The sequence below is a fragment of the Phocoena sinus genome, chromosome 1, assembly GCF_008692025.1.
Source record: "Phocoena sinus isolate mPhoSin1 chromosome 1, mPhoSin1.pri, whole genome shotgun sequence".
Classification (NCBI taxonomy): domain Eukaryota; kingdom Metazoa; phylum Chordata; class Mammalia; order Artiodactyla; family Phocoenidae; genus Phocoena; species Phocoena sinus.
Genome location: NC_045763.1, coordinates 53,220,810 through 53,244,007, shown reverse-complemented (window position 1 = coordinate 53,244,007; position 23,198 = coordinate 53,220,810). Strand labels below are relative to the sequence as shown.

General features: G+C 38.2%; 1 protein-coding gene across 6 annotated transcripts in view; it reads right to left on the bottom strand.

The window, feature by feature from the left end:
* PATJ (PATJ crumbs cell polarity complex component) overlaps positions 1–23,198 on the bottom strand; it is a 352,815-nt gene that overhangs the window by 302,987 nt on the left and 26,630 nt on the right. For all 6 annotated transcript variants that reach the window (XM_032644105.1, XM_032644108.1, XM_032644106.1 and 3 more), the window contains exons 8-11: positions 6,920–7,138; positions 4,622–4,724; positions 2,221–2,312; positions 155–296 (exon numbers count right to left, since the gene is read on the bottom strand). In XM_032644105.1, the coding sequence (XP_032499996.1) occupies positions 155–296; positions 2,221–2,312; positions 4,622–4,724; positions 6,920–7,138 (556 nt within the window). The remainder of the gene's footprint in view (positions 1–154; positions 297–2,220; positions 2,313–4,621; positions 4,725–6,919; positions 7,139–23,198) is intronic.

Sequence of the window (23,198 nt, the reverse complement as noted above, 5' to 3'; positions counted from 1 at the left end):
CTCTTCAAGGCATAAATGCATTGATTCACTTCTCCACTGCTGCTTTTCACAAGGTGGGCAGTTTTTCCTTCCCAGACTTATAGAACAACTTCCGTAAATGAGTTGATCTTCCAAACCCAGACAAGGTAGGGGGAGGGACAGAGGAATTAATTACCTCTGTCAGAGGGCCCTTCATGCGGAGAAGCAGATGAGGATGTTTTCCTTCGAACTAGGGTTAGGTGTACCACTTGCCCTGCATTTCTTAACACTTCAACAACATCCTGGTTGGCAAAACCCTGAATATTCACACCATCAACCTAAAACATTAAAAAAGATACATTAAACAGAAGTTCCAAGTTAGCTACCACTTTTAATTCTGGCAAGGCAGTATAAAGTTAGGCAATTCATTTCATCCCCAAAATAATTTGTATTAGACCTAAGAAAGTATTTGTGAATAAGGATGAAAAATTAGTAGTAAAACATGCTGACAAATTTTCTGAGAAACTAGAAAGCAAACTGAAACTTGTATTCCTAAGTCATACATTTAACTTACAGCCTGAGAAAGGTAGGGGGTCTTAATCTCTGATGCTATTCAAAATTCGAAGTGCCATAAAAGGTGGTCAGTTGTTATACAGATCTCTCAAGACGTATTACTAGAAGCCATTATTACTAAAAGTGAAGAGGCCATCCAATACTTCACCCCTCTACCATATATCATTATGTGATATTTTCCAGAAGAAACTGATCTCCCTCCATTAGGTTTTCTAGTATTCTGAAAAAGCACATGCAAGAAAGGTATTTACTAATCTCAGTCAAGTCCAATGACACATTCTTATTAAGTCCATCATGACCAACAGGCCTCCTCGCTCAATCTTCTTCAAGCTAGCCAAACCACTGCTATAGCTTTCCCCCTAATATCTTCTCCAAAGTTTTATGACTCATCTCCAAACTGCCAATCACAAGACATTTCCTAAGCCCAATAATAGAAAAGCCAAGGGTCATGAAAGGTGTTTCCTTAGATGGACTTGAAGGACAAACATTCAAATTATACCAACAAACATTTGTTTCTGTATAAATCAATAAATTAAATGTGTGTGTATGTGTGTGTATACATGCTTCAAAATTATTATGAAAATAAACTGTAGGGCTTCCCTGCTGGTGAAGTGGTTAAGAATTCACCTGCCAATGCAGGGGACATGGGTTCGAGCCCTGGTCCAGGAAGATGCCACATGCCGCAGAGCAACTAAGCCCATGCACCACAACTACTGAGCCTGCACTCTAGGGCCTGTGCGCCACAACTACTGAGCCTGCGAGCCACAACTACTGAAGCCCACACGCCTAGAGCCCGTGCTCCGCAACAAGAGAAGCCACCGCAATGAGAAGCCCACACACCGCAACAAAGAGTAGCCCCTGCTGGCCGCAACCAGAGAAAAGCCCGTGCACAGCAACGAAGACCCAATAGAGACAAAAATAAAATAAATTTATAAAAGAAAAAGAAAATAAACTGCAAAATTTAACTAATTTCTACTAAATGGAGGAAATTACAATCTGAATTGATAAAAGGCAATGACTGCATTCTCAAAAATAAAAAATATCTCAATTTTGTATATACTCAAAATTACTATTAATAGAAAAACTGCTTTCACAAAGAGATAAATAGTTCTAGTAAATGGCCTATTAATTACATATAAAACTGATGAATTTAAAGAACACAAAGAGGTGCTTGAAATGTTTTGTAAGAGAATGCTAGAGCATCTTTCAAATATATGTGTATGTATACTATAATATACATATGTATACAGTATTTTTTTTTCCTGCCAATATCATTAGTGACTCCTTTCTTCACAGGCAGTTAAAAAAAAAAATTAGAACGGACAAACAACAAGGTCCTGCTGCATGGCACAGGGAACTATATCCAATCTCCTGGGATAAACCATAATGGAAAAGAATACTAAAAAATGAAGGTATATATGTGTAAAACTGAGTCACTTTACTGTATGGCAGAGATTGGCACAATGTTGTAAATCAACTTATATTTCAATTAAAAACAATTTCTTTTTAATTAAAAAAAATTTAGGACCATGAGAGTCCAAATTAATGAGATTTCACTGCACTAACGAACTTAATTTTTTAAAAACATTATGAGACTATATTAAGCCATTCCCATTGCATATATATTATAATAATGATAACTTTTTCCCCCAACTTGATTCAGTTCTAAAACAGAGGGCAGTTACTTACAGCAACTATTTGGTCATTCACTTGAATTTGACCATTGTGGTATGCAGCGCTGCCAGGTATTATACTTTTCACATAAATCCCTGAAGCTTCTCCTACGGTGCACAAAACATACGGAAAAAGGAAGAAAGCTCTAATTAGGCCTTGATTGCAAAATTCATATCAAGAGGTTAATTAGCTAAAGGGGCTGACTGAAGGCTTGATAAATACTATTCTGAATGCAAGCAGAGAAACTGATGGATTATTTCAAACTGTCACCATAACAAGTGACCCAAATTTGAAATGATTTGATTGATGCCTATTTTTGGAAATAATCAGTAATGGAACCTTGATGAAATGCATTCCAGTATCAGCTGGAATTCAGGAGAGCTCAGGTTAAGTCTCACTCTCTTCTCTTGGTCCGTCTCCCTTCTCACTGCTGACTTGCCATAAACCTTCATCATTTCTCAGCAGCACTAAGACAAGAGGGTCCTAACAGGTCTTCCTACATTTAGTTCACTGCTCATGTTAGCGTCTATATATATATCGTAAAATGTATATAAAAATTACAACTATATAAAAAGTATGCATGCCTATGGGCAAGGGCTGGAAGAAAAGTTAGAAAAAGAAAGACCATAGCTCTGGAAGATTTTATATTTTTATCTCAATTTCAAATGAACTTAAAATATTGTCTGTAGAAGGAATATAAACAACAATGGATTCCTATAGCCTACATGATAAAATGTAAATTTCATAGAATCACATTCAAGGACCTCCATAATTTGCCCCAAACTTCTTGTTTTACTTCATCTTCCAACTACCGCTCCAATAAGACAAAAGTCCAGACACACAAGACTCATGATGTTCCACCAAAACACCAAGTATTTTCTATATACTATCCCTTTTCTCATTTTTTATTCCTGCCGATCTTGACCCTTCTATCTAAATCCTTCTCCTTTTCCGTGCTTAGTACAAATGCCTCTTTCTTTGTGAATTCTCCATTTCCCTCTGTCATAATGAGTCTTTCATCTGCTATATGATGATAGTTTGCTTGCATTTCTGATAACACATACGCTTCATTTATCCTCAAACAACTGACAGCTATTTACATGCTTATCGCCCTGAATAGATTTTTCTTATATTCATTTTTCTACTCCCTCCAAAACTAAGCAGAGCAACTGCTCAAAAGTTCCAATGAATGGAATAAAGCGAAAACTATTTTGAAAGACTACATGTTTAAAAAGCATACTGAGTTATAAAATGTTCTAATGTTTGGATTCAACACTGCTACCCCAGCCCTTGCTCCAGTCCCAAAAGCTTCTTTTGAGGGTAAAGAAGTAAAATGATTCTTTTCTTATTCAGTAACATAAACATCAAATTTTCTCAGTTATCTATCATTCACTTCATTTTACTCTGCATGTATATCACTAGGTTTACAACTTGAAAACTTAATGTAATAAAGGTTCATAAACCACAAGTTTATGATTTCTATAACCAGACAGCATATTAAGAGCTACTCAGTACATTTTTTTTTGCAACATTATTATACAATCCATACTTAGCTCTTTAGAACTCATTTAAATTCTGAACCTAAAAATGGTGGCACTTAGAAAAATCTAAAGGGAAAACAGTTATTTCATTAGGCTAAAATAGCACAAGGTGGTCTGACATGAATTTCATTCAGGACTTTGAATATATTAGCACTTTTAATCTTTCCACCTGCTGTAAATATGCAAAATAATAACTTTAAAAAAATTAACTCTGTAACCTTGCAATTTTTAAAAAACTAGAACATTTAATAACTTTAACTTTTCATCTTACTAGCAAATATTTGTGAAAAAGATTTATTTTTCCTTACTGTAGTGATTTCTTATCATAATAGAGTAACTCTTACAGTGAAAGTTACCAAAGCTTTGCATTTTCGAGTTCAGGGAGTATTATTCAGAGATACTTAGGCCATGCATTTATTCTTACAATGTATTCCCTTTATATGAAAGAAAAATAATTCTAATTAAAGCATCTGTTTTATCTTCTTTTGATAATTAATAGTAATACTTTTTTGACATTCACAATATGAAATATATGCAGTAATCATTTTACTTTATCACATGTAAAATGTCATAATATGCAAGTCTCAATATTCAAAATATATCTATCTTAGAAACAAGAGGAGGTACAATTCAAATGTTATACACTATGTTGGATAAATTAAATTCTTTTGTTAATGACTATTGAGTCAGCTATAAAACTACTGAGATAAAACTGTGAATCTCTAATCATTTTTTGTAATTGGTTGCTATTACAGATTCATGGTTTTATTGTTCAATGTTTAAATTAAAATCTGCAGATATTTAATTTTACTCTCTAGAAACCTTAACATCCTTTACAATTATTTCCAAATGTAAAATAGAAATGATTCATTTACCTGTCTGAGCGGTTCCAACATAACCAACAATTCTAATTCCAAGACTCTGTCTATCTTTTTTAATGAGTTCAACATCATAAGTTTCAAAAAGAGTAGAATTGTCCTGAAAGGAAAAAATAATTTTAATTATATATAACGTTTAGTTATCTAGCTTGTGTACATAGTCAATTTGTGTATGGTTTGTCAAGTATTTTCTGAGCGCCTGTGGTACGCAGAATTTTAAGATTGTCTCTGACTTCTGATCCCTGGTGCCATTCCTGTGTTTATATCACGGAAAAGGGAGATTATCCAGGTAAGCCTAATCTAAGCAGGCACCCTTCAAAAGCAGAGAGTTTTCTCCTATTGATGGCAGAAAGGGAAGTGAAAAAGATTTGAAGCATAAGGACTGGACTTGTGGTTTGAAGAAGGAGGGGTCATGTGAGAAGGAACACAGGGGGACTTAAGGAGCTGAAAGAGGTCCTTAGCTGACAGCCATTAATACAGAGACTTCAGTCCTACGGCTACAAGAAACTATTCTGCCAACAATATGATAGAGCTTGGAAATGGACTGTTCCCAGAGCATCCAGATAAGAGCCCAGCCAGGCCAACACCTTGATTTAGGCTTTGTAAGACTAAGAAGAGCCCAACAGAGCTCACCCAGACTTCAGACCTGCAGAACTGTGGGCCAAAAAAGGGTACTGCTTCAAGCCACAACGTTTGTGATCATTTGTTATACAACAAGAGAAAACTAATACAGCCACTTAGAAAAAGCTCAGCGTAAATTTGTATCTGAAAGAATTTAAAGAAAAAGAAACAAATGGTAAGCCTAACCATTGTAAGCAAAAACTATTGACCTAAAACTGATTATCATTCTTGTCTTCTAATTTAAAATATTTCTGTAAAAGAGTAAGGTGTCTAAAAACATAATACCTTGCTTTCAATTCAAAACATTAATAATAGAAAGTAAATAACTGAATGCATCAAATTCTCACTTATCACACAGCAACACTGCTTCCTCACTACAAAGTAGAAGGCTTCAGCAAACCAGAAGAATGGATGGAAAAGAAAATGGTTCTAACTAGTTTGGAGAAGAAAAGAAAAATGATTCTAATATCTCCGACAGAAAACTTCCACTCACATGGTTCCAAGTAGGGAAAGGCTTTCCAGAAGACACCGAATGGTTCCTCAAATGAATTTGAAAGGTGGCTTCCCACCCCCTTCTCACCATAATCACTTCTCTTTTCTTCTTCCTGGCTTGTCCTTTTAAAAACTATTTCTTTCCTTTTGCCTTATTATCTCTTGATTCAGAGCCTGTGAGATGGATGGAAAGAACTTGGGACTGAGGGATGGAGGGACCAGATTGAGGCAGTCAAAAGGTACAAACTTCCATTTGTACCTTGTATTATAAGATGAATATGTACTAGAGATGTAATATACAACATGATAAATATAATTAGCACTGTATGTTAGGTATGAAAGTTAAGAGAATAAATCCCGGGTTCTCATCACAAGAAAAATTTTTTTCTATTTCTTTAATTGTATATGAGGTGATGGATGTTCACTAAACTTATTTTGATAATCACTTCATGATGTATGTAAATTAAATCACTAGGCTGTACACCTTAAACTTATAAAGTGCTGTATGTCTATTTTATCTTAATAAGACTGAAAGACAAAAACCAAAAAAAGAACTTGGAATGGACCAGAAAGATCTAAATTCAAACCCCAGCTTTGCAAATTACTACCTATATGACCTTTAAAACAAGTTATTTGGACTTCCATTTCCTCATCTATTAAGTGGATGATAAGATCTATCTTGCAGAATTCTTATGAAAAATTCAGATGACTTAGACAATTCCAGGTGCTTGATAATGATTAATGGTAATGATTATTATATAACTGTAATGATTGTTAATAATCAAAATAAAAATTATTATTATTAATGTCTATTCCCTTTGGCCAGTCTGTTCTTATCAGTGATAACACACATACGCTGACCAGTATTTACAGTTTCCCCTCCACTATCTGGATATCTGTTCACCAATCTTATGAAATAGAAATGCAGGTATTATTATTCTCCAATTTACAGATGAGTAGCTCAGGCTCAGGGAAGTTGAATGACTTAACCCTGAGAAATGGCAAAAAAAAAGAAAATCAAACTTGTCTAGTGTCTACAAATTGGGCTCTCCTCTGCTTCCCTGTTGAGCACTGAGACACAACTCACACCCATGCAACATGTGGAGTGGAAAACATTTCTAATCCTGCAGTAAATCACACCCAGTACTGAATTTACCATGAAAGAGTAATTTGTATACTCACAGAACTAGGGCTCCTGTTGGCCACAGCAGGCAGGGCAACAGGTAAGGCTGCAGGGGTAGGAGGGGCTATGGAAATTTCACCAACTGGGTCTCTTGCAACAAGCATCCTGACAGAATTCCCACAGTTCCTCAGCACTTGTGCAACTTGCTCACTGGTCATTCCCTGCACATTTGTGCTACCAATCTTCAAGATGTGATCCCCTGTCTGGAGTCTTCCATCCTTTAATCCAAGGAAAAAAAAAATTATTATGAGAAATCATTGCTCTAACTTCACTAGTTAATAACAATTCATCAGACCTTGAGTCGTGGCAAAATGGCTGATAAAGAAGCCATCTAAAAATGCTGAATAAAATATAATACTTTTAATGAACAGCTGAATTGGCAACAGAGAAAAGGAAGTCCTTGTAAAACAAAAAAAGAAGGGGAGGGGGCACAGGGGGAGAGTTCAAAAGGAAAAGAGCAACCAGATTTTTAAAATGGCCATTTGCTTGAGGGTATCACTTCATGCCTAATGGCCTAGAGCCAGGTAAAAATAGCCACATACGTAAGGAAGTGACCTGAAAGCCCTGGGCATTAGGAAAGGAAGAAAGTCAGATCAGAGGCCACCGACAAAAAGTGAAGAACCCTAAGGGCCGACAAGCCCAGTGACACATTTGAGGAACAGCAAGATGTCAGTGTGGCTGGAAGAGAATGAGCAAAGAGGAGAGTAGTCAAGAACCGATGGGAGGGCTTCCCTCGTGGCACAGTGGTTAAGAATCTGCCTGCCAATGCAAGGGACACAGATTCGTGCCCTGTCCCGGGAAGATCCCACATGCCTCGGAGCAACTAAGCCCATGCATCAAAACTACTAAGCTTGAGCTCTAGAGCCTGCAAGCCACAACTACTGAGCCCATGTGCCACAACTACTGAAGCCTGCGCGCCTAGAACCCGTGCTCCGCAACAAGAGAAGCCACGACAATGAGAAGCCCATGCACTGCAATGAAGAGTAGCCCCCACTCACCTCAACTAGAGAAAGCCCGCACACAGCAACAAAGAGCCAACACAGCCAAAAATAAATAAATAAATAAATTTATTTTTTAAAAAAAGAATCGGTGTGAGCATTACCAGGGGGTCAGCAGTATAGAGCATCTGCTCTGAGCCAGGGGGAAGGGAAGTCATTGGAGGGTTTTGAGCAGTGGAGTGACATGATCTGACTTATTTTATCAAGATCACTCCAGCCTTTAAGCTGAAAATAGACTAAAGGAGAGAAAACAATAGAAGCAGATATACCAGTTGGGAGGCTAATGCAATAATCTAGAAAGAGACAACAAGAGCCTGGACTAGGTTAGTAGTTGGGGTGTTGAGAAGTGAGATTCTAGATGTATTTCTAATGAACTGTCAACAGGCTCTGCTGATAGCTTCTACATGGGGTGTGAGGGGAAAATGGAATCAAAACTCTAAGGTTTTAGCCTAAGCAGCTGGAAAGATAGAGTTGCTATTGAGATTGAAAAAAAAAAAAAAAAAGATTACAGAGGAACAGGTGTGTGGGAACAGAAATCAGGAGTTCAGTTTTAGAGATGTCTAGTCTGAGATGCCTATTAGACATTGCAAGTGGATATATCAGATACGCAGCTGGATATACAAGTCTGGAGTTCAGGAGAGAAGTCCAGACTACACATTTAAATTTGGGAGTCATGAGCATATAGAAGGTATTTAACATCATGACTCTGGATGAGTTTAGAAGAAGGATATGCAATCTTCTGTTTCTTAAGCTGGTGATATATATGTATATATGGGTAATCATTATTATTATTATTTAACACGATCTATTTCATAAACTGGATTATAGGTGCATTGGTGATTATTATTTAAAATGTGCACAGACATTTATATATACTTTTATATGTTTGTATATTTCACTCATTGTAAAGTTTAAAACATAATACATCAAAAAGTATATCAGGGGGCTTCCCTGGTGGCGCAGTGGTTGAGCGTCTGCCTGCCGATGCAGGGGACGCGGGTTCGTGCCCCGGTCCGGGAAGATCCCACATGCCGTGGAGCGGCTGGGCCCGTGAGCCATGGCCGCTGAGCCTGCGCGTCCGGAGCCTGTGCTCCGCAACGGGAGAGGCCACAACAGTGAGAGGCCCGCGTACCGCAAAAAAAAAAAAGAAAAAAAAAAAAAAAAAAAAAAAAAAAAAAAAAAGTATATCAGGGAGGAGGAAGAAGATGGCGGAAGAGTAAAACACGGAGATCACCTTCCTCCCCACAGATACACCAGAAATACATCTACACGTGGAACAACTCCTACAGAACACCTACTGAACGCTGGCAGAAGACCTCAGACCTCCCAAAAGGCAAGAAACTCCACACGTACCTGGCTAGGGCAAAAGAAAAAAGAATAAACAGAGACAAAAGAATAGGGACGGGACCTGCACCAGTGGGAGGGAGCCGTGAAGGAGGAAAGGTTTCCACACACTAGAAGCCCCTTCTCGGGCGGAGACTGCAGGTGGCGGAGGGGGGCAGCTTCGGGGCTGTGGATGAGAGTGCAGCAACAGGGGTGCAGAGGGAAAAGCGGAGAGATTCCCTCACAGAGGATCGGTGCCGACCGGCACTCACCAGCCCAAGAGGCTTGTCTGCTCACCCGCCGGGGCGGGCGGGGGCTGGGAGCTGAGGCTCAGGTTTTGGTCGGATCGCAGGGAGAGGACTGGCAGCGTGAACACAGCCCAAAGGGGTTAATGCACCACGTCTAGCCAGGAGGGAGTCGGGGGAAAAGTCTGGACCTGCCAAAGAGGCAAGAGACTTTTTCTTCCCTCTGCTTCCTGGTGCACGAGGAGAGGGGATTAAGAGCGCTGCTTAAAGGAACTCCAGAGACGGGCGCGAGCCGCGGCTAAAAGCGCGAACCCCAGAGACGAGCATGAGACGCTAAGTCCGCTGCTGCCGACACCAAGAAACCTGTGTGCGAGCACAGGTCACTCTCCACACCTCGCTTCCGGGAGACTGTGCAGCCTGCCACTGCCAGGGTCCCGGGATTCAGGGACAACTTCCCCAGGAGAACGCATGGCGCGCCTCAGGCTGGTGCCAAGTCATGCTGACGTCTGCCGCCGCAGGCTTGCCACACATCCGCACCCCTCCCTACCCCCAGCCTGAGTGAACAAGAGCCACCGAAGCAGTGGCTCCTTTAACCCCATCCTGTCTGACCGAAGAACAGATGCCCTCCTGCGACCTACACGCAGAGGCGGGGCCAAATCCAAAGCTGAGCCGCCCTCCCAGCAGCCTCAGAAGCAGCAGACTATATCTCCACAATCAACTTGATGTACCCTGCATCGGTGGAATACATGAATAGTCAACGAATCATCCCGAATTGAGGAGGTGGACCTTGAGAGCAAGATTTATTATTTTTTCCCCTTTTCCTCTTTCTGTGAGTGAGTATGTGTATGCTTCTGTGTGAGATTTTGTCTGTATAGCTTTGCTTTCACCATTTGTCATAGGGTTCTGTCTGTCTGTGTTTTTTTTGTTTTGTTTTTCTACTTTAAAAAAAATTTCTTCTTAATAGTTATTTTTTATTTTAATACATTTATTTTATTTTATCTTACTTTATTTTATTTTATCCTCTTCCTTTCTTTCTACTTTTTCTCCCTTTTATTCTGAGCTGTGTGGATGAAAGGCTCTTGGCGCTGCAGCCAGGAGTCAGTGCTGTACCTCTGAGGTGGGAGACCCAACTTCAGGACACAAGTCCACAACAGACCTCCCAGCTCCATGTAATATCAAACGGAGAAAATCTCCCAGAGATCTCCACCTCGACACCAACACCCAGCTTCACTCAATGACCAGCAAGCTACACTGCTGGACAACCTATGCCAAATAACCAGCAAGACAGGAACACAAACCCACCCATTAGCAGAGAAGCTGCCTAAAATCATAATAAGTCCACAGACACCCCAAAACACACCACCAGACGTGGACCTGCCCACCAGAAAGACAACATCCAGCCTCATCCACCAGAACACAGGCACTAGTACCCTCCACCAGGAAGCCTACACAGCCCAGTGAACCAACTTTAGCCACTGGGGACAGACACCAAAAACAACGGGAACTATGAACCTGCAGCCTGCAAAAAGGAGACCCCAAACACAGTAAGATAAGCAAAATGAGAAGACAGAAAAACACAAAGCACATGAAGGAGCAAGATAAAAACCCACCAGACCTAACAAATGAAGAGGAAATAGGCAGTCTACCTGAAAAAGAATTCAGAATAATGATAGTAAAGATGATTCAAAATCTTGGAAATAGAATAGACAAAATGCAAGAAACATTTAACAAGGACCTAGAAGAACTAAAGTTGAAACAAGCAACAATGAACAACACAAAACATGAAATTAAAATACTGTAGAAGGGATCAATAGCAGAATAACTGAGGCAGAAGAACGGATAAGTGACCTGGAAGATAAAATAATGGAAATAACTACTGCAGAGTGGAATAAAGAAAAAAGAATGAAAAGAACGGAGGACAGTCTCAGAGACCCCTGGGACAACATTAAACGCAACAACATTCGAATTATAGTGGTCCCAGAAGAACAAGAGGAAAAGAAAGGGACTGAGAAAATATGTGAAGAGATTATACTTGAAAACTTCCCTACTATGGAAAAGGAAATAGTTAATCAAGTCCAGGAAGCACAGAGAGTCCCATACAGGATAAATCCAAGGAGAAACACGCCAAGACACATATTAATCAAACTGTCAAAAATTAAATACAAAGAAAACATATTAAAAGCAGCAAGGGAAAAACAACAAATAACACACAAAGAAATCCCCATAAGGTTAACAGCAATCTTTCAGCAGAAACACTGCAAGCCAGAGGGACTGGCAAGACATATTTAAAGTGATGAAGGAGAAAAACCTACAACCAAGATTACTCTACACAGCAAGGATCTCATTCAGATTTGATGGAGAACCTTTACAGAGAAACAAAAGCTGAGAGAGTTCAGCACCACCAAACCAGCTTTACAACAAATGGTAAAGGAACTTCTCTAGCCAAGAAACACAAGAGAAGGAAAAGACCTACAATAACAAACCCAAAACAATTAAGAAAATGGGAATAGGAACATACATATCGATAATTACCTTAAATGTAAATGGATTAAATGCTCCCACTAAAAGACACAGACTGGCTGAATGGATACAAAAACAAGACCCATATATATGCTGTCTACAAGAGACCCACTTCAGACATAGGGACACATACAGACTGAAAGTGAAGGGATGGAAAAAGATATTCCTTGCAAATGAAAATCAGAAGAAAGAAAGATGGAGTAGCAATTCTCAAATCAGACAGAATAGACTTTAAAATAAACACTATTACAAGAGACAAAGAAGGACACTACATAATGATCAAGGGATCGATCCAAGAAGAAGATATAACAATTGTAAATATTTATGCACCCAACATAGGAGTACCTCAATATATAAGGCAAATACTAACAGCCATAAAAGGGGAAATCAACAGTAACACATTCATAGTAGGGGACATTAACATCTCACTTTCACCAATGGACAGACCATCCAAAATGAACATACATAAGGAAACAGAAGCTTTAAATGATACATTAAACAAGATGGACTTAATTGATATTTATAGGACTTTCCATCCAAAAACAACAGAATACACATTTTTCTCAAGTACTCATGGAACATTCTCCAGGATAAATCATATCTTGGGTCACAAATCAAGCCTTGGTAAATTTAAGAAAATTGAAATTGTATCAAGTATCTTTTCCGACCACAACGCCTTGAGACTAGATGTCAATTACAGAAAAAGATCAGTAAAAAAATACAAACACATAGAGGCTAAACAATACACTACTTAATAATGAAGTGATCACTGAAGAAATCAAAGAGGAAATCAAAAAATACCTAGAAACAAATGACAATGGAGACATGACGACCCAAAACCTATGGGATGCAGCAAAAGCAGTTCTAACAGGGAAGGTTATAGCAATACATTCCTACCTTAAGAAACAGGAAACATCTCGAATAAACAACCTAACCTTGCACCTAAAGCAATTACAGAAAGAAGAACAAAAAAACCCCAAAGCTAGCAGAAGGAAAGATACCATAAAGATCAGATCAGAAAGATGTGAAAAAGAAATGAAGGAAACGATAGCAAAGATCAATAAAACAAAATGCTGGTTCTTTGAGAAGATAAACAAAATTGATAAACCATTAGCCAGACTCATAAAGAAAAAAAGGAAGAAGACTCAAATCAATAGAATTAGAAATGAAAAAGGAGAAGTAACAACTGACACTGCAGAAACACAAAAGATCATGAGAGATTACTACAAGCAACTCTATGCCAATAAAATGGACAACCTGGAAGAAATGGACAAATTCTTAGAAATTGCCAAGTCTGGCCAACCTGCCAAGACTGAATCAGGAAGAAATAGAAAATATGAACAGACCAATCACAAATACTGAAATTGAAACTGTGATTAAAAATCTTCCAACAAACAAAAGCCCAGGACCAGATGGCTTCACAGGCGAATTCTATTAAACATTTAGAGAAGAGCTAACACTTATCCTTCTCAAACTTCCAAAATATAGCAGAGGGAGGAACACTCCCAAATTCATTCTACGAGGCCACCATTACCCTGATACCAAAACAGACAAGGATGTCACAAAGAAAGAAAACTACAGGCCAATATCACTGATGAACATAGATGCAAAAATCCTCAACAAAATACTAGCAAACAGAATCCAGCAGCACATTAAGAGGATCATACACCATGATCAAGTGGGGTTTATTCCAGGAATGCAAGGATTCTTCAATATACACAAATCAATCAACGTGATACACCATATTAACAAATTGAAGGAGAAAAACCATATGATCATCTCAATAGATGCAGAGAAAGCTTTCGACAAAATTCAGCACCCATTTATGATAAAAACCCTGCAGAAAGTAGGCATAGAGGGAACTGTCCTCAACATGATAATAAAGGCCATATATGACAAACTCACAGCCAATATCGTCCTCAATGGTGAAAAACTGAAAGCATTTCCACTAAGATCAGGAACAAGACAAGGTTGCACACTCTCACCACTCTTATTCAACACAGTTTTGGAAGTTTTAGCCACAGCAATCAGAGAAGAAAAGGAAATAAAAGGAATCCAAATTAGAAAAGAAGATGTAAAGCTGTCACTGTTTGCAGATGACATGATACTATACATAGAAAATCCTAAAGATGCTACCAGAAAACTACTAGAGCTAATCAATGAATTTGGTAAAGTAGCAAGATACAAAATTAATGCACAGAAATCTCTGGCATTCCTATACGCTAATGATGAAAAATCTGAAAGTGAAATTAAGAAAACACTCCCATTTACCTGTGCAACAAAAAGAATAAAATATCTAGGAATAAACCTACCTAAGGAGACAAAAGACCTGTATGCAGAAAACTATAAGACACTGATGAAAGAAATTAAAGATGATACAAATAGATGGAGAGCTATACCATGTTCTTGGATTGGAAGAATCAACATTGTGAAAATGACTCTACTACCCAAAGCAATCTACAGATTCAATGCAATCCCTATCAAACTACCACTGGCATTTTTCACACAACTAAAACAAAAATTTTCACAATTTGTATGGAAACACAAAAGACCCCGAATAGCCAAAGCAGTCTTGAGAATGAGAAATGGAGCTGGAGAAATCAGGCTCCCTGACTTCAGACTATACTACAAAGCTACATTAATCAAGACAGTATGGTACTGGCACAAAAAAAAAATACAGATCAATGGAACAGGATAGAAAGCCCAGAGATAAACCCACACACATACGGTCACCTTATCTTTGATCGAGGAGGCAGGAATGTACAGTGGAGAAAGGACAGCCTCTTCAATAAGTGGTGCTGGGAAAACTGGACAGCTACATGTAAAAGTATGAGATTAGAACACTCCCTAACACCATACACAACAGTAAGCTCAGAATAGATTAAAAACTTAAATGTAAGGCCAGAAACTATCAAACTGTTACAGGAAAACATAGGCAGAACACTCTATGACATAAATCACAGCAACGTCCTTTTTGACCCACCTCCTAGAGAAATGGAAATAAAAACAAAAATAAACAAGTGAGACCTAATGAAACTTCAAAGCTTTGGCACAGCAAAGGAAACCATAAACAAGACCAAAAGACAACCCTCAGAATGGGAGAAAATATTTGCAAATGAAGAAACTGACAAAGGATTAATCTGCAAAATTTACAAGCAGCTCATGCAGCTCAATATCAAAAAAACAACCCAATCCAAAAATGGGCAGAAGAACTAAATAGACATTTCTCCAAAGAAGATATACAGACTGCCAACAAACACATGAAAGAATGCTCAATATCATTAATCATTAGAGAAATGCAAATCAAACTACTATGAGATATCATCTCACACCAGTCAGAATGGCCATCATCAAAACATCTAGAAACAATAAATGCTGGAGAGGGTGTGGAGAAAAGGGAACCCTCTTGCACTGCTGGTGGGAATGTGAATTGGTACAGCCACCATGGAGAACAGTATGGAGGTTCCTTAAAAAACCACAAACAGAACTACCATATGACCCAGTAATCCCACTACTGGGCATATACCCTGAGAAAACCATAATTCAAAAAGACTCATGTACCAAAATGTTCATTGCAGCTCTATTTACAATAGCCAGGAGATGGAAGCAACCCAAGTGTCCATCATCGGATAAATGGATAAAGAAGATGTGGCACATATATACAATGGAATATTACTCAGCCATAAAAGGAAACGAAATTGAGTTATTTGTAGTGAGGTGGATGGACCCAGAGTCTGTCTTACAGAGTGAAGTAAGTCAGAAAGAGAAAAACAAATACCGTATGCTAACACATATATATGGAATCTAAGAAAAAAAAAAAAAGGTCATGAAGAACCTAGGGGTAAGACAGGAATAAAGACACAGACCTACTAGAGAATGGACTTGAGGATATGGGGAGGGGGAAGGATAAGCTGTGACAAAGTGAGAGAGTGGCATGGACATATATACACTACCAAATGTAAAATAGCTAGTGGGAAGCAGCCGCATAGCACAGGGAGATCAGCTTGGTGCTTTGTGACCACCTAGAGGGGTGGGAGGGAGGGAGACGCAGGACAGAAGAGATATGGGAACATATGTATATGTATAACTGATTCCCTTTGTTATAAAGCAGAAACTAACACACCACTGTAAAGCAATTATACTCCAATAAAGATTTTAAAAAAAAAACAGAAAGAAATTAAAGGCATATAGATTAGATAAAAGAAAAAAAAAAGTATATCAGGGCTTCCCTGGTGGCGCAGTGGTTGAGAGTCTGCCTTCCAATGGAGGGGACACGGATTCAAGCCCTGGTCTGGGAAGATCCCACATGCCGCGGAGCAACTAGGCCCTTGAGCCACAACTACTGAGCCTGCACGTCTGGAGCTTGTGCTCCGCAACAAGAAAGGCCACGACAGTGAGAGGCCCTCGCACCGCGATGAAGAGTGGCCCCCACTTGCCGCAACTAGAGAAAGCCCTCACACAGAAACGAAGACCCAACAGAGCCAACAATAAATTAATTAATTTAAAAAATAAAAAAAATTTTTTTCAAAGTATATCAGTTCCATTCTACCTTTGTTTGTGAAATTTTTGAATAGTTGATCCACTTCATTTTCACTAAATTTGTTTCATTAGAAAGTCTGAATTCTCTTTACTTATCTTTACTACAATATATTAAAGATTCCAAAACGTTAACAGAACCAGTTATGAAAAATTACACCACCAGAGCACTTTACAGGATGAAAAAGTCACTTTTCATATATCATCTCTTTCAGTGAAGAACAGCCTTAAAATGAGAAAACCGAGATTCAAAAAGGTTGACTGAATTGACCAAGATCACAAAGCTAGTAAGTGGCAGGGCCAAAGTTCAACCCAAGTTGTCTCACTGAAGACCTGTTCTTATTAATCATTTGTCTTATACTTTGATATCTCCAAAGTAATATCAGTAGATAATAAATATACTGTTTCCTATTCTCCAAGAAATTTCCTATAACTGTCAAAAAGCTTGAAATAAAATGAAGATGAAAATAGATATTTTGCACCTGGGAGAGAAGGACAACCTGAGAATAGAGCCATGACCACTGGGCTAGTACAGTTCTAAGCTTCATACTCCTGGCTAAGGGAGGCACCATCTGTAAGTTCCAGATGGAACTCAGAAGAAAAAAAGTGGAAAGGAAGGAAGGGAGGGAGGGAGGGATGGAAAAGAGCAAAAGAGAGAGGGCCTTAAAACTAAAAGTCGATTCCCCATCCTTCCTTTTCTCCAATTTTGCAGAAACCTGTATGAAAGAAGGTGTTAGATCAAAACAGTGAGTAGAAAACTATATGCTTTGTTGTGAATTCTGCAGAAGGCACTAGAAGCTACTGCAAGCAAAGAGGAGCCATGAAACAGAAATGCAATTCAAGTCAGAAACATTTGGAAAGACTTAGAACAGAAATAGATGCAAGGAAGAAATTACTGTGGAAAAAGGAACAAAGAACTGCTGGATTTCTACTTTAAGCACTGATAATTTGATGTTCTATTTTTTTATCAATGCAACAAACTTGAAACAAAACAAGCACCTACTTAAGAGACAGTCAAGTGTTCATGATGAAAAATAAGGGTAAGATGCCTCTGTGAATAAACCATTCTTGGAACAGAATTTTGGCCTGACCACAGAATAAAGAATATGGCGAGTGTTTTCATACTTGGCTTGGACAAAGGACATTTCACTGTAAGTACAGTCACCTCCTAAGCACTATTGTTTTCCTATATTACCTGAACTCGATTTTAAATGATGTAGATAATTTGCACCTGTCACTGAAAGTAAACAGGTGTTCTAAGGAATTCATAAGTGCAAAACAATCATAATCAGATTGATAGGAAAGACACCAAAATGACAGCTAGCTTTTACAAGTCCAGCAGCCCCAAACGTTGCATTTTACTGATACTTTCTGATCAATATTCTCCTTTCATAACCTGTCTACTGTGGAAGGAAACTAAAAGGTATAGAGTCCTTTTAGTTCTTTAATAGAAATCATAAGTCAGTGGTAGCCAACAAATAGCTATGTCAAGATTCAAAGTCATAGCATGCTAATCTAACAGTGAAATATAAAAGTTTATTAACCCATAGATTCTTTCAAAAGAGAGAAAAAATTATGCATACAGGAAAAGATAGTATGGAAGGCAAAAAATTAAAATAGCTGATGTAACAGGGTAACACACTGTTACAGTGAAAACACTAACAGTATCATTCATATAGTTTTTTTTTAAAGAAAAAATACTTTAATCCAAGTTAGCAGTTATTGGCTAAAAAAACATTTAGTACTCTGCACTTTTAAGTTCTCTGATAGGCTGTTGTAGATGATAATTTCAATTCAAAAGATATTTGAAAACCTAAAGGATTTCAGGCTTGAGCTACAAAAGAAAGAAATCAAATTTGTTTCTCTGAAAATTAAAAAATGGTACCAAATACTTCCACAACTCAGAAAATGAAATTATTACCACTTCTGATTCCAGGACATTTCTACCATTGGTCTTTAATCAAAAGGCAAAAGAGAAAAACAAATACCATATGCTAACACATATATATGGAATCTAAAAAAAAATTAAAAATTAAAAAATGGTTCTAATGAACCTAGGGGCAGGACAGGGGCAGGACTCAGATGTAGAGACTGGACTTGAGGACATGGGAGGGGGAAGGGTCAGCTGGGACGAAGTGAGAGAGTAGCACTGACATATATACACTACTAGTGTAAAATAGATAGCTAGTGGGAAGCAGTTGCATTGCAGGGGGAGATCAGCTCGGTGCTTTGTGACCACCTAGAGGGGTGGGATAGGGAGGGTGGGAGGAAGATGCAAGAGGGAGGAGATATGGGGATGTATGCCTATGTATAGCTGATTCACTTTGTTATACAGCAGAAAATAACACTGTAAAGCAATTATACTCCAATAAAGATGTTAAATAAATAAACAAATAATAAGAATACACATTAAAAAAATAGAAAAGAAAAAAATAAATAAATGTCAACCTCATGGCAAGTGTCTCAGGTTTGAATCTCCAAAGGAAAATAATCCTAATCCTGTATTTTGACCAAAAATCAGTAGATGGATTACTTAGATCCTTGGCTAGTTTGATTTGGTATTCTTTTATCTTGACTTCTAGTAAGAATATTGCAAGCCTTTTATAAAGATATAATTTATATTACTAGAACCATAAAAAAATGCTCTTTCCCTCAAGGAATTAAAGGTACTAAGTGTAAGTACATCTATCCTATCCTTCTCATATTTCCAGAGCGCTCATCAATGATTTTTAAGGATAAGGAAACTACCAGTTTACAGACACACTCAAAGCAAAATTACTGGGAATAACGAACTGTTCAGTGTCCTCAAGCTGGGCCTTTATTATTCTAGACTAAAAATTCCTCATAGTCCACACCTACTTCTCCAATCTTTGGTTGGTTCCATTCCTTCTTAGTATTAAAGTTTACTAGATAGGTAATAGGACTCATATTACAATTGCCTGATACCAAAAAGTCAATAATTCATGACAACTTTTAAGTAGGTTGTGCTTTAATAATCACCTTTGGGAGACAACGGGGTAACTCAATGTACCTGATTTCCCTAGAATTCCTCCAGACCACATAAAAGAGATTTCTGCAAAACAAAAAAGTTTTACACTGCCCATATCAATTTATTTAAAAACAAACAAACAAAAAACCAAAAACAAAACAAAACAAAACCTCTAACTGCTGAAAAATTCTGAAATTTTTTTCCATAGCTGAACAGAATTCTCAGAAGATGTTTCAGGCACTGTGAATTTTGGAGAGTACCTAAGGATTACAGGTAGATAGGTCTTTTAGCTCCCCTTACACGATACCATATAATTTCCCTATTCAGGGAATTGGCCCTGATTACATTTACTGATTGCTCACTATAATTAGGTCTCAATAAACATTTCTAAAAAACCCGTATAAGTCAATATTTTTCCACTTCATTTACTTTACAACAGTAGAGGCAGTAGACAGCAGAATGACAAGGCTTTGGAGTCAGACACACCCAAGTTCAAATGCTGGCACTACTTTGATCAAGCTGTAGGGCCATAGGTCAGTTACTGATCCTACCTAAATCTCAGATCCCTCTTAAGTAAGATGGGGATAGATTCCTCTCTCACTGAGTTGTGAGCACTAAACTCAATACTATACGTTTGGTACTTCCCTCGTGGCACGGTGGTTAAGATTCCACCTGCCAATGCAGGGGACACAGGTTCGATCCCTGGTCCGGGAAGATCCCACAGACCGCGAAGCAACTAAGCCCGTGCGCCACAACTACTGAGCCTGTGCTCTAGAGCCCACAAGCCACAACTACTGAAGCCCACGCACCTAGAGCCCATGCTCCACGAGAGAAGCCACCGCAATGAGAAGCCCACGCACTGCAAGGAAGAGTAGCCCCTGCTCGCCGCAACTAGAGAAAGCCCACATGCAGCAACAAAGACCGAATGCAGTCAAAAATAAAGTCCATAAATATAATAAATAAATAGCTTAAAAAATACTATATGTAAAAGCTTTAGCCTAGTGCCTTCCTTACAGCAAGTCCTCAAATGCATCCATTTCCGATACTTCTTTTTTTTTTTTTTTTTTTTTTTTCTGATACTTCTTTAGGCTCAGTTAGGTATTCTTTGCCCCCTCACCTCTACCCCATATTGACTTATCTGTACACAAAAGAAAATACAAGGGGCTCTTTTATGAAACCCTTTTAAATAAGAAATACTGACTTGCTTTTCTAACTTTCTGTTATACAATTTCATAGTCTTTAAAGAAAGTAGTATTAGTTAATCCCTTTAGCAGAATGTAAGTATCACTTTATGATCAATCTAAATCACATCTAACTAATGACCTAAGACATCCATATTCCCTTACCATGAAGATTGCCATGGTCAACAGTGAGCATTAACAGTCAAAATATGAGTACATTTTAATGAAAAGCAATATTCCCTTTAATAATTTTAAAGCTATGATCAGGCTACGTGAGCAACAACACTAGAGATTTAGCAACAAAGCAGAGTTAGCTGAAGAGATTTTATCTGCCATTTGGCTGGGATGAGGAGAAGAGAGAAGTGAATACTGCTCTGTCCCCTATGTTTAGGTCTCATCATATTCCCTACAGGAAAGGACCAATAGCAATGTTGCTGTTAGAGGTGGCAGTTCCCTCATAGGCTTGACCAACCCTGGACAGGTGTACACCAGGAAAATGAAAACATCGGGATCAACTTTGTATAAGTAGATTTAAGCAGTAAATCTAACAGATGTAGGCTCAATCCTGACTTTGTCTTTTTTTAGTTGCATAGCCTTGGGCAATTTCTTAAGTTTCCATACCTATGATTTGTGAATAAAATTTATGACTGTTCTGAGGATTACACGAGAATAATGTGTATTAGGCAGTTGACCATATCGGGCATAAACACTTGCTTCTCCATTGTGACTCTGACAGGCACATGCCCCCCATCCTGAAGACCTGAAACAGTGACAATCCCTTCCAGGAAAGGGTGAAAAATCAGACATGGGTTTTACCAACAGTGTCACAAAGGGAAACTCTGCACATCATATTCTTCTTGTGAAAATTCATAATGTACATTAATGTACAGTAATCTATTTGATTTTGCTTAACTTGGTGCTTTCCAAATTTATTTGACCCTTTGTTCTTCATAACAACTACTCCACTTTGCATCCTGAAAAATGCTACTATAGCAAATAAGTCTATTAAAATTGCTAAAGGAGGGGGGTTGGGGTGAGAAAAAAACGCCAAAATACTCCACAATATCTCATCCCTTTCCAGGTTTCAAAATTTTTCAAAAAAATCCTTAAAGATTATTACTTGTTTTGTGCTGAAGATGTCTTTTGAAGAACCTATAACAAGCATTCTCAACCTTTTTGGTCTCAGAACTCCTTTACATTCTTAAAAATAATTGAGGATGGAGGAATAGGGATTACAAAAGGGCACAGAAAATCTTTGTGGGTCATGAATATGTTCTTGACTGTAGTGATAGACGGTATCATGGTTAAATTTTATGTCACCTTGGCTAAGCTCTGGTGCCCAGTTGTTTGGTCAAACACTAGTTTAGATGTTACTGTGAAGGTATTTTGTCGATGTAATTAATATCTACAATCAGTTGACTTTAAGAATGTTACCCTTGATAACATGGATAGGCTCCATCTAATCAGCTGAAGACTTTATGAGCAAAAACTGAGGTTTCCTGGAAAAGGAATTCTGCCTTAAAACTGTAACAGAAACCCTGCCAACTTGCCATACAAATTTCAGAGTCCAGATTTTTTTTTCTTCTTTGCGGTACGCGGGCCTCTCACTGTTGTGGCCTCTCCCGTTGCGGAGCACAGGCTCCGGACGCACAGGCTCAGTGGCCATGGTTCACGGGCCTAGCCGCTCCGCGGCATGTGGGATCTTCCCGGACCGGGGCACGAACCCGTGTCCCCTGCATCGGCAGGCGGACTCTCAACCACTGCACCACCAGGGAAGCCCAGAGTCCAGACTTTAATGTCAACTCTTGCCTGAGTTTCCAGCCTGCTGGTCTGCCCTACAGATTTCAGACTCGCCAGCAAACATGTCAAACTGTATACTTTACATATGTGCAATTTATTGTTTGTCAATTATATCTCAAAAATTACTGAGATCTCAGAGTTTTTGTTTATGTAGTTCTCTCTGTTGTTATCTGCTGATATCAACTGAATTGGGAAACAACACTGAGAAACTTTTTAAATATTTAAGATATGTAATATAGTAATATATACTTTTTACATATTGATATTTTTTTATTTTAAAAAGTTATGTTTTCCAAAACAAAAAAATTGTGAGAAGAGTTGTATTCTTAAAGAAATTGTTACAAATCTCTTTAATAGCTGACTTAAGACAGCTGAATTTTCATATCTGCTTCAGCATTCAGTGTATTGCAATATGTTGCTTTGGTTGAAGTATATAAAGAAAATCTGGTCTTAATCAGATATATATTTGGAAAATGGGGGAGTATTTTAATAGCCCTTTCAGCCCATTCTTTGATAACACACCAAAACTTGACAAGTGGTGATTTCTTAAAGATCAGTTGCAATGTGGAATCTGAAACAACATCAATAAACTTTCAGATACTATTTCATTAAAATCTATTGATCAATCTTGAATTCTGAATGGATTTTTTACCTATATATTATTTTCCCACACTACACATTGATCT